Source organism: Athene noctua, chromosome 27, assembly GCF_965140245.1.
Source record: "Athene noctua chromosome 27, bAthNoc1.hap1.1, whole genome shotgun sequence".
Lineage (NCBI taxonomy): Eukaryota > Metazoa > Chordata > Aves > Strigiformes > Strigidae > Athene > Athene noctua.
This window is the reverse complement of record NC_134063.1, coordinates 6,141,396-6,152,969: the sequence shown is the minus strand read 5'-3', so window position 1 is coordinate 6,152,969 and position 11,574 is coordinate 6,141,396. Positions and strand designations below refer to the sequence as shown.

Below are 11,574 nucleotides of genomic sequence, written 5' to 3'. Positions count from 1 at the left end.
ATGGGGACCCCCCCTGCCCTGGGCAGCCCATTCCAAGGCCCAGCAGCCCCCTCCGGACAGAAACGCTTCCCCAGGGCCACTCTGACAAGGGCTCGTGTCGTGACAGGGGAGGCCCCGAGGCCTCGGCCCCCCCTTTGAGCGGCGATGTCTCTCCCCCCCCCCGGACGGGAATGGTTCGCCTCCCCCCCCCGCCCGCCGCGGGGATGGTTCAGCCCCGCCCGCGGGGCGCCGCCGGGCCGCACCACTCCGTCCGCACGGGGGGGGGACACGGCGCCCACCACCGCGCCGGGAGGGGGAGTCCCCTCCCTCCCCGCCCCTCCCTGCGCGGCCCCCCCTCCTGTCCATCACAGCGCTACCGACCAATCATCGCTCTCCCTTGGGGCCCAACCGCTGACGTCGCGCTGTCATTTACATGCTTCGCCCCTCCCATACATCACACCCCCCCCTTCGCGTCCTCATCCCCCCCCCCCGCGGCGACGTCATCCGGGCTCTGCAACCGCCGGGGCGCCGCTGCTGCAGTTGCTGCAGGAGGAGGCGGCGGCGGCGAGAGCGCGGGCTGGAGGTGAGCGCGCCCCCGCGCCCCCCCCGCAGCACCCCCCGCACCCTCGCGCGACCCCCGGTACCGGGGACGGCGGCGGCTGCACCGCGCGGGGGGAGGAAGGACGGGGGGGGGGGCGGCAGGTGGCGGGGATGGCGGCTGCGGCGTCGCGGAGGACGGGGGGGGGGAGGGGGGTGCGGGGGGGGCCGCTGGAGGAGATATGGACGGGGACGGGGGGGGCAGTGTGTGTCTCGGTGCACCGGGGCCGGGCCTGCGGGGAGGGGCAGGAGCTGAGCCCCCTCCCTGCAGCACCTCCTCGCTGCAGCACCCTGCTGTGCGCCCCCCCCCGCGCCCTGCAGCACCCTGCGCATCCCCCCGCCCCTCCCCGCACCCCCCCCAACAACCCCTCCCACCCCCTCCAGCAGCACCCTGCACCCCGCAGCACCCACAATCCGGTATCCCCGGGCGAGCACCCACCTCTGTGCACCCCTGACCGGCATCACAGACCCCCCCCGCACCCCCCCGCAGCACCCACCGCGCCGCCGGGCGTGTGGGGCCGGCGCCGCAAGGTGCCATTTTGCGGGGGAAGATGCAGGAGATGCAGCAGCGCGCCCCTGCCGGGGTCGTGGGGTGTCCCCCCCTCATCCTGCCAAGCATCCCTGCACCCCACTTTTGCTGCGGGCGTCTTTTTGGGGTCCCTGCTTGGGGGGAGGCCAGGAGCCGGCCTGGCAGAGCCCTTGGGGGTCCCTCCTCGCTCTCAGCCACACTCGCCCATCCCAAATCAAACCGAACCGGTGGGAAACGGCTCCAGGCAGCGGCACCGGGGCCAACCGGGGGCCTGGCGGTGCCTGAGTCTGTAACCACCGTCACGGCCTCGCCTCCGCCTTGCAGATGGCGTCCGCTACCGACTCCCGCTATGGGCAGAAGGAATCCTCGGACCAGAACTTCGACTACATGTTCAAAATCCTGATCATCGGGAACAGCAGCGTGGGGAAAACCTCCTTCCTCTTCCGGTACGCCGACGACTCCTTCACGCCCGCCTTCGTCAGCACCGTCGGCATCGACTTCAAGGTCAAGACCATCTATCGGAACGACAAGCGCATCAAGCTGCAGATTTGGGTGAGACCCCCCGGGGTGTCCCTGTGGTCCCCACGGAGTGTGTCTGTGGGGGGGTGTTGGTTGCCGTGGGGCTGCTCCGCCATTTGCCGGGGCTGGAAGCGTCGAGGGTGACGCTGGGGGTGATGCTGGGAGGGCGGGACGTGTCTCTGGGGACCTCGCTGTCCCTGCTGGGTGTCCCCACATCCCCTGGAGGGGGGGGGGGGGGGCTGATATACCACACTGTCTGCCACCCCCCCACCCTAAAAACTCCAGGACACAGCCGGCCAGGAGCGGTACCGCACCATCACCACCGCCTACTACCGCGGCGCCATGGGCTTCATCCTGATGTACGACATCACCAACGAGGAGTCCTTCAACGCCGTGCAGGACTGGTGAGTGCCGGGGTTGACTCTGGGGACCTCTCCCGTCCCCCCAAACCATCTTCATCCCGCAGGCACACCCCCCCCAGCCCCCCAGCACTCTGCTCTGTCCCCTCCTCGTGTGATTTCCCTCTTTGCTTTCCCCAAAGGTCCACCCAGATCAAGACCTACTCTTGGGACAACGCCCAGGTCCTGCTGGTGGGGAATAAATGTGACATGGAGGACGAGCGCGTTGTTTCCTCGGAGAAGGGCCGCCAGCTCGCCGAGCACCTGGGTGAGTGCCCCCCTCCCGCCAGCCAACACAGCCATCTTCCCACAAATAATTTAATTAGGAGCTTAATTCCCTCACTGTAATTCTTCTGCTTCGATAGCAGCGGTGACTTGTCACCTAACAAAAAAAAAAAAAAAAAAAAGCTGTAATTAAGCCGCGAGCGCCGGGGTGTGATGGCGGTTTCTATTACAGCCCCATAAACCTGCCGCCAGCTTGCTGAGAATTGCTGGGGGGCGGGAAATGGGGTGGCCCCCCCCCGGGTGGGTGGTCCGGCACATGCAGCCCCTCAATATTTAACGAGGGGAGGAGGAGCAGTGCGAGGTTTCTGCGGGTTGGGGGTTTGCAGCATTGATGTTTTGTGTGTGTGTGTGTGTCCCCCTCCCCTGCCCGCCCGCCCCTTCCTCCATGTTCCCCGCCCCTTCCTCCCCTCCAGGTTTTGAGTTTTTTGAGGCCAGCGCCAAGGACAACATCAACGTCAAGCAAACCTTCGAGCGGCTGGTGGACATCATCTGCGAGAAGATGTCGGAGTCGCTGGACACGGCCGACCCGGCGGTCACCGGCGCCAAGCAGGGCCCCCAGCTCACGGACCAGCAGGCCCCCCCGCACCAGGACTGCGCCTGCTAGGGCCAGCCCCACTCCCACCAAGACCCCCCCAAAAATCGGTCAGTGCATCCCCCCCTCTCCACTCCCTGCCACCGCCCCCCCCAAGCCTCTCTTCTTGGGGGTCCCACGGGGACTTTTGCTGCTGATTCCTCCGAAAGGGCTGCGGCCCCTCTAGGAGCCTCCCCTCCCCAATTCAGTTAGGCTGTGCCCCCGCCCCGCCCCTTAATTTATTTTTAAGCCTGGGCTGGTAGAAACCCCCCCCCCCATTCTGCTTTTAATCGTTCCATGAGCCCCACTCCCCAAGAAACACCATTTTCTCTGTCTGCTCACCACCGCCAGCTCCCACTGCCCCCGGTCCTGTCCCTCTCTGGGGAGCAGGGACGGCCCCCCCAGCCCGGGGCGGGGGGGGGGGGCTGTGATGGGACCCCAAAACCTCCTGTCCCAGCTGGGACTCCCCGTGTCCCCCCTCCCCAGCCTGGCAGTGGTCCCACCTGCCCAAAGAGCTCCTGGGGGCTCTTTGTGCCCAGCTCTCCTCCTCCCCTGATGAATGGATATTTCCTAACTCTTGTTTATTTGTATAAATAGATGCTAATTTATGCTCCCGCCGTCTTCCTCCTTGTACATAAGAAAAGACTCCTTGTAAATAGGTGTAGGAAGTGACGCTGTGCGCGTGACCTGCTGTGCTGTGGCCGTGTTGGTGCATTTATTTTATTTTTTTTTTTTTTTTTTTCTCAGTGTGGTAACCTTGCTTGTGAATATCACTTTTAAAAACTATTATTTAATAAGGTTTAAAAAAAAAGAAAAAAAGAAAAAAATACATGAGTGAGGCTAGCCAAGCAAGCTGTAGCAAATTAGCCCCGGTTCGGGGATGGGGACCTCTGCGGAGCCCCCGGATTTGGCTCGTGGGGGGGGCGAGCGGGGCTCGGAGGAACGTTGCTAGTTTGCTCCAGGGTGTTCGGCTCCTCGTGTGTTCCTGTAGTACCGTGCTTCTGTGGAGACTGTGAATAAGTGGATATTCCTGTAGCGATGACAGACCCGGAGGTCTTGCTGCCCTCTTTATTTATTTTTCTTGGAGCGCTGTGTCTTTATTTTACAGATTTTTTTTTCCCTCCTTTTCCCAGATCCCGGTACCATCCTCCCCCTCCCTTCCCCTTTCCTATTTTTTGTGAAGTTTACTTATGGACGAGTTACACTGTACTGTACAAATGTCAAAAGTGTCAAAAGAGTACAATTTCCTAAAAATCACTGTATTAAAGAAATGTTGTGAAGAAATAAATCAATGCTGATCACCGGTTCCTCAGGGTCATTGCAGGCAGAGAGGGGGCAGCGGGATGGTCCCTCTGCTCGGTGTTGATAACCTCACGCCGTGGAGCTCGTTGCCAAAGAGAAGCAAAAAACGATCTGGTTTCTTAATTAGCATTCACCAAATGGCTCCTGTCATGGCTCAGCAGCTTGGCTTGCTGCGGTGGCGCGGGCTGGTGTCCCCCCTCTGGCAGGAGGGGTGAGGACGGAGTGGTAAGGCTCAGCTTTAAGCTTTAGAAAAAGCACATTTAGGCAGTTTTCGGCGATGCTGGGAATAAGGAAGTTTCCAGGTTATAGAGTGAGTGTCCAGCTTCGCTGCGGAGCTGGGATGAGAGGGGAGCTGTGGTCCAAATCCTGCAGAAAGTTTGCCTTAAAAAACCCCCCCCCAACCGCCTCCACGTTGACTCTGCAGCTGCCGAACGCGGCGGCGAGCGGGTGGCAGCGATCGCGCCGCTATTTTTATAAAAATTGGGTGGCTGCAGCCCAGCCCAGAGCCCACGCACGGTGGCAGGGAGGTGGGGGCAAGGTGGAATGAAAAGGAGCCGTGGCAGCGGGTGAGGGGGAGCAGAGTGACTTCTCCCTTCAGCTCAAAGGCGAAAAAAAAGCAGCAGGGTGGGGCTGAGGGGCTGCGCTGAGAGCTGGAGGGCAGGGTTCTGCAAAGGAGCAGAGGAGGGTGGTGGAGGGAACCAAGGGGCCAGCCCTGCCCTGAAAAAGGGAAAAAAAATGTGGCTGCAGCAGAGGGGAGAGCGCCGGGGACGTTCCCTGGGGCACTGGAGGCAAAGTGGCAGCTCCTCGAGCGCGGGCTCTAGAAGAATACAAAAAGAAACCGTTTTACAGGCGAGCCTGCAACACGAGACTGGTTAAAAATACCCAAACCCATCATTGGCAATTAGTAAATGAGTTAATCGGCAAGATTTGTCCGAGCTGCAGCCGGTGGTTGTGGTGGTCTCTGGCCAAGGCTTTCGTTGGGTGGACCCAGCCACGTCCGCCGCGAGGCCGCAGAAAACCGCTCACAGGAGCCTCCGAAAACGTCGCGGTCGCCGAGAGCAGCTGCTTCATCACAGCCCGACACCGCGGCGGCTCTCACGCGGCGAGTCGTGCTCGGCGCTCGGGGGGCTGCCAGGCTGCAAAATAAGGGAGAAATGGTGCTGGGGGGTGCTGGCAGGTTGGAAAATAAGGAGAAATGGTGCTGGGGGGTGCTGGCAGGTTGGAAAATAAGGGAAAAATGGTGCTGGGGGGGCTGGCAGGTTGGAAAATAAGGGAAAAATGGTGCTGAGGGGGCTGGCAGGTTGGAAAATGAGGAGAATGGTGCTGGGGGGGCTGGCAGGTTGGAAAATAAGGGAGAAATGGTGCTGGGGGGGCTGACAGGTTGGAAAATGAGGAGAAATGATGCTGGGGGGGCTGGCAGGTTGGAAAATGAGGAGAAATGGTGCTGGGGGGTGCTGGCAGGTTGGAAAATGAGGAGAATGGTGCTGGGGGGGCTGGCAGGTTGGAAAATGAGGAGAATGGTGCTGGGGGGGCTGGCAGGTTGGAAAATAAGGGAGAAATGGTGCTGGGGGGGCTGGCAGGTTGGAAAATAAGGGAGAAATGGTGCTGGGGGGGCTGGCAGGTTGGAAAATGAGGGAGAAATGGTGCTGAGGGCCTGTGGCAGGTTGGAAAATAAGGGAGAAATGGTGCTGGGGGGGCTGGCAGGTTGGAAAATGAGGAGAAATGGTGCTGGGGGGGCTGGCAGGTTGGAAAATGAGGGAGAAATGGTGCTGGGGGGCTGGCAGGTTGGAAAATGAGGAGAAATGGTGCTGGGGGGGCTGGCAGGTTGGAAAATGAGGGAGAAATGGTGCTGGGGGGGCTGACAGGTTGGAAAATGAGGGAGAAATGGTGCTGGGGGGGCTGGCAGGTTGGAAAATGAGGGAGAAATGGTGCTGGGGGGGCTGGCAGGTTGGAAAATAAGGGAGAAATGGTGCTGGGGGGGCTGGCAGGTTGGAAAATGAGGAGAAATGGTGCTGAGGGGGCTGGCAGGTTGGAAAATAAGGGAGAAATGGTGCTGGGGGGGCTGGCAGGTTGGAAAATAAGGGAGAAATGGTGCTGGGGGGCTGGCAGGTTGGAAAATAAGGGAGAAATGGTGCTGAGGGGGCTGGCAGGTTGGAAAATGAGGAGAAATGGTGCTGGGGGGGCTGGCAGGTTGGAAAATGAGGAGAAATGGTGCTGGGGGGGCTGGCAGGTTGGAAAATGAGGAGAAATGGCATCTCATTGTTTGCAGTGGCAAGCTACAGCTCCGTGGCACCGTGGTGCCGGCGCTCACCCTGTGTTTGAGGTAGGAGAGGTAGGTGTCCCAGCCCAGCGTGATCACGTTGACGTAAACCACCCGGTACTTGGGCGGGACGAAGAGGAAATTCATGAGCTGAGCCGCCGGCCAGATGCACCAGTCGGCCTGTTGAGAGCAAAGAGCAGCCTGGAGGTCCCCGCCGGAGCCTGGTCCACTCTGGGGGTGGGCAGGAGAGCTCTGGAGGGGGTGTATTTACCTTGTAAAACTCCCAAAATTTCTCCTTCAGCTCCTCCCAGCTCTCCTCTAAAGACTGGCCCTCCAGCGTGCCCATGCCTGTGGGGACAGACGGACATCAGTGGGGATGGGAGTGCTCACAGGGTGGGAATTACCATCTCAGCTGTGCCGGACACTGAAAAATTCCCCCCCCCAAAATACAACTGTGGGAGAGAAAGGCACCGCCAGCACCTGCCAGGGGGAGGGAGCTCCGGGAAACCCATGTCCGCCCCACCAAGGGAGGGTGACGGGCGTCATGCCAGCACCCACACACCAAAACACGTCACCGGCAGCATGGGCCATGCTCAGTCTTCAGTGACACTGAGCCACGGCGGGTGTCACCGCGTACCAAAGAAGTACCAGGCACCCAGGACGGGCGATGACACCAGCTGGTCAATCAGGACTTTCTTCAGGACGGTTTTTAGCCCCCGCACTCCCCGTGCTGGGAAGGCAGAGTCCAGCCAGAGGTACCAGTAGTGCATCAGCGGGCCCATGCTGCAGCCGACGGCGAACATGCGTCCTGCAACACAACACCGCCCCGGCGGGCGATGAATTATTTATGGGACACACCCCCCCCCTCCACCCCGCACCGCTCCCCGAAAGCGGATCCGGCTCTGGGGAAGGTACAAAGCAAGTGTGGTTTTGTGTGGTGCTGGGGAGCTGGACCCCAATTCCCTGCTCTGTGATAACAGAATCCCAGAATCATCTGGGTTGGAAAAGCCCTTGCAGCTCCTCCAGTCCCACCATGACCCTCACCCTGACCCCTCCCAACTCCCCCAGATCCCTCAGCGCTGGCTCAGCCCGACTCTTCAACCCCCCCAGGGATCCCGGGGACTCCCCCCTGCCCTGGGCAGCCCATTCCAACGCCCAACAGCCCCTTCTGCACAGAAATCCTTCCTCAGAGCCAGCCTGACCCTGCCCTGGGCAGCTTGAGGCCATTCCCTCGGGGCCTGGCGCTGGGGCCTTGGCTCCAGAGACTCATCCCCCCTCTCTGCCCCCTCCTGGCAGGGAGTTGCAGAGGGCCAGGAGGTCTCCCCTCAGCCTCCTCTTCTCCAGACTGAACCCCCCCAGTTCCCCCAGCCGCTCCCCAGCAGACCTGTGCTCCAGACCCTGCCCCAGCTCCGTTGCCCTTCTCTGGCCACGCTCGAGTCACTCAATGGCCTTTTTGGGGTGAGGGGCCCAACACTGAACCCAGGAATCGAGGGGCGGCCTCCCCAGTGCCGAGCCCAGGGCTCAGATCCCTTCCCTGTCCCTGCTGGCCACGCCAGTGCTGACACAAGCCAGGATGCCATTGCCCTCCTTGGCCCCCTGGGCACACGGCTGGCTCCTGATCAGCCGGCTGGCAACCAAGCCCCTCAGGTCCCTCTGACTGGCAGCTCTCCAGCCACTTAACAAGCAGGAATTAAACAACGTGTCAGGCTGCACCGAGCCCCCTCCCCGTTGGGGTGTGCCCCCCCCGGCCTGGGTTGTCACCTGTGCGGGCCACCTGGAGCTCGGTGTCCGGGTGCCGCCGGCGGTGCCAGGCCTGCTGCAGCATGTCGCCGGTGGCCAGCAGCGCGCCGCAGCTCGCCGTGTTGGTCAGCAGCAGCAGGCGGCCGGTGAAAAGCGGCTTCCAGCAGCGCAGGAGCCGCCGGCCCCATGTCAGCATCCTGCGGGCAAACACCCGGCCCCCCCCTGCCACCGGGGTCAGTGGGGATGGAGCCCCCTCCCCCCCCCAGTTACCCGTAACACCCCCCATCACCCCGTGCCCCCCAGTCACTCCAGTGTCCCCCGTGATTCATGCTGTACCCCCAGTTTGTGCTGCTGGACTCCCCCCAGGTGCCCCAGCGCCCCCCAGTTCCCCACGCTACAGTCCCCAGTTAGCACTGCTGTGCCCCCCACGTGCCCCCCAGTTATTCACGCTGTGTTTCTCAGTTCCCCCAGTTAGCACCGCTGTGCCCCCAGTTCCCCATGCTGTGCCCCCCAGTTCCCCTCTGCCCCCAGCTCCCCACGCTGTGCCCCCAGTTAGCACCGCTGTGCCCCCCAGCCGCCCCAGTGCCCCCCACTCCCCCTTACACCCCGTTACTTGCTGCACCCCCCCGTCCCCCCGCAGGCCGCCCCCACTCACTCCAGTTACTCCTGCACCTCCCCATTCACTCCCCCGTGCCCCTCCAGTTCCCCCTGCTGTGCTCCCAGTCCTCCCAGTTACCCCCAGTCCCACCCGCTACCCCCCCCCGTGCCCATCCCCCCCCCGCTCACCGCCGCGCGCTTCCGCCACCGGCACGCGGAAGAGCGGCAGCGTCACGTGACAAGGCGACTTCCGCTTCCAGCGGCCGCCATGACACCTACAGAGGCACAGAAGGACGCCATGACACCTACAGAGGCACAGGAGGACGCCATGACACTTACCGAGGCGCAGGAGGACGCCATGACACCTACCGAGGCAGCCGCGTTACCGGGAGGCCCCGGCTCCCAGCGGCCTCCAGCGGGGCACAGGCCGCCCCCTCCCCGCTCCCCCCACTCCACACACCACTCCGGAGCCTCTTGTTTTGCCGCTAAAACCATCCTTTTTATTCGCTGCTTGCTCGGTGCTCCCACGTCGTCCCTCAGCGCCTGCAGCGGGCCGGGGCCTTCGGGGCCTTTGAGGCTCCTGAGCCACCGCAAGCTTCAGGCTTCTCCCCCTGCCAGAGAACAGCCGGTAGACCCCCGGCAGGGACAGGGACAGGGACAGGGACGTGTCCCCCAGCCCCACCCCATCCCCATATCCCACCTGGTAGAGGCGGCAGATCAGCCCCAGCAGTGAGGCCTCGGCCTGCGCCTGCAGCTTGTCCGTGTGCTTCTGTTGGGTGGGGGAGGCGGGAGAGATGGGGCTGGTCAGGGGGGTCCTCACGGTGCCCCCAGTCCTACCCGGCACCGCCGGTGTCATGTCCCCCCTGCCCGCCGTACCCCGTTAATGACGATCCAGGGCACGTATTGATGCGGGGGGTCGAGCGCCTCGGTCAGCTGGGCGTTACGGTGCATCAGGGCGGCCCCCGTGTCCCCCTGCACGCAGGCGGCGACGCGGCCCCCGTCCAGCTGCGGGGCGTAGACCTGCAGGCACTGCTGGGGAGAAGGGGGGGGGACAGGGACACGCGGGGAGGTCAGGGGGACGGGACATCCCCACGGCGGGGCGCGGGGGATGAGGACAGGGACGTACGGCCGCCAGGTTCTTGGTGACGGAGCTGCCCGACTCCAGGCAGAAGATGACGGGGAAGTAGGTGCTGAAGTTCTTGGCTTCGTGCATCAGGCAGGTCTATGGGGACAGGGCGGGCGGTGAGGGGCTGCCAGACGCACCCCCACCCCATGCTGGCACTGTGGGGACGGGGACTGTCACTGTCACCTCGATCATGTTGCCCAAACACTCCTCGGGCCCGTGCTGGCACTGGAAGTTCCACTTCCCACTGATGTTCTCCTCCTGGCAGGACCAACCGGTCTGAGCGGGGCCGGTGGCACCGGGGCGAGCGCCCGCGGCACCGGCTCGGCCTGGTTCCTACCTTGGCGTTGCCGTAAGGCACCAGGGTGACGCTCAGGGCCTCTTCGGGCAGCACCATCCAGGCGGTGAAGAGCTCCTGGACCAGGAACCCGCGACACGCTGGGCACAGGCTCTCATAGAACAGGCTCACCTCCACGGGAGCAGCCGCCGGGCGCGAGAGGTTGGCACAGAGGCTCTCTGCCTGCGCACGGGAAGGTTTCGGGGTCACAGGTGGGTGTGTGTGGATGCAGATCCCCCCCCCCCATATTTGCAGTGGATGGGGCAAAACTCCTGGGACTGAGGGGCAGGAGGGAGATGAGGGGGTGTGCGGGGCCAGGGGGGAAGTGAGAGCTGCCAGGGGCCTCCTGCAGCTGCAGGATCCTGTGCACTATCAGCACGCAGATTTGGGGCTTTCCACGGGAACTTCCCCAAAATATTTCAGGGGAAAACATCTCCGGCAAAGCCAGGATGTGCTTGGGTGGGGGTACGGCCCAGCACCCACCACCGACTGGTGGCTGCAGCCGGACCCGCCGTTGCAGCGGTGTCACCGTCCGGGGATGTTCAGGGCAGAATAAGCCGAAAAGCTGGTTTATGCTGAAAAAGCAGAAGTGTCAGCAGCGCCAGGGGAAGGGTTGGGGTCTGGCTGCACCATGGTGCTTCCCCCGGGGATACCGGGGAGCACCGTGGTGCCAGCACAGCCTGGGGGACACAACACACCAGCAGGGATGCTCAGAGCTGGCGCTGGCACCGGGTACTGCGACCAGGTGATGCCGTGACACCCCCCGCATCCCCCCTCCCCGCTGGCCGGGCAAGCCCCCAGCCCCACTCGTGTGCCGTTTCGGCGGAACGTGTCCCCGCGGGCCGGGGGTGGCTGTGCCCTGCGTGGGCTGCGGGCGGGCGGGCGGCAGCGCAGCCCTGGCACCGGCGGCTCTGACCTGGCAGGCGACGGCGATCTCCGGCGAGCTGCACCATTGGTGGACCGGGTAGCCACAGCCGGGGAAGGCCACCCCGAACCCCGGGGCCAGCAGGGCCAGCAGCGCCAGGAGAGCCAGCAGCACCGCCATGGGGATGGTGGGGTGGCGTGGAGGCGAACCCGTCGGCGCGAGGACTTTTAAAGCCCGTCTGCGCCCGCCTCCGCGCGCCCTTCCTGCCCCGTTCAACCGGCCTCCTCATGTGACGCCGACGCTGCTGACTCACGCGGGGCCGCCTGGCTCAGGCCACCTTGGCCCCGTTGTCCCGCCGGGGGGCCGCAGCCCCCAATCGGGGCTTTGGGGTCACAGTCCCTCACCCCAGCCCCACCGGCATCTGCTGCTTCCCCACAGGTTGCGACAGGTCGGGGACAGAAACCCAACCCCG

The 11,574-nt window shown here is 63.5% G+C and overlaps 3 protein-coding genes across 3 annotated transcripts; 1 reads left to right on the top strand and 2 right to left on the bottom strand.

Moving 5' to 3' along the window:
• The first annotated feature begins 442 nt into the window (after nt 1–442).
• On the top strand, nt 443–4,179 carry RAB3A (RAB3A, member RAS oncogene family). Its single transcript, XM_074927962.1, has 5 exons — nt 443–562; nt 1,430–1,657; nt 1,910–2,028; nt 2,166–2,290; nt 2,721–4,179. The coding sequence occupies exons 2-5, from the start codon at nt 1,430–1,432 to the stop codon at nt 2,909–2,911; spliced, it is 663 nt and encodes a 220-aa protein (XP_074784063.1). The 5' UTR covers nt 443–562; the 3' UTR covers nt 2,912–4,179.
• Nucleotides 4,117–9,058, bottom strand: MPV17L2 (MPV17 mitochondrial inner membrane protein like 2). The gene is made up of 6 exons (XM_074927963.1): nt 8,967–9,058; nt 8,202–8,402; nt 7,078–7,248; nt 6,712–6,788; nt 6,492–6,620; nt 4,117–5,316 (listed from the first exon to the last, which is right to left on the bottom strand). Exons 2-6 carry the CDS (start codon nt 8,374–8,376, stop codon nt 5,251–5,253), a joined length of 618 nt encoding a protein of 205 aa, XP_074784064.1. The 5' UTR covers nt 8,377–8,402; nt 8,967–9,058; the 3' UTR covers nt 4,117–5,250.
• A 198-nt stretch (nt 9,059–9,256) lies between these two features.
• Nucleotides 9,257–11,377, bottom strand: IFI30 (IFI30 lysosomal thiol reductase). Its single transcript, XM_074928053.1, has 7 exons — nt 11,154–11,377; nt 10,241–10,420; nt 10,087–10,161; nt 9,904–9,999; nt 9,654–9,806; nt 9,478–9,546; nt 9,257–9,388 (listed from the first exon to the last, which is right to left on the bottom strand). The coding sequence occupies exons 1-7, from the start codon at nt 11,280–11,282 to the stop codon at nt 9,314–9,316; spliced, it is 777 nt and encodes a 258-aa protein (XP_074784154.1). The 5' UTR covers nt 11,283–11,377; the 3' UTR covers nt 9,257–9,313.
• Nucleotides 11,378–11,574: the final 197 nt, after the last annotated feature.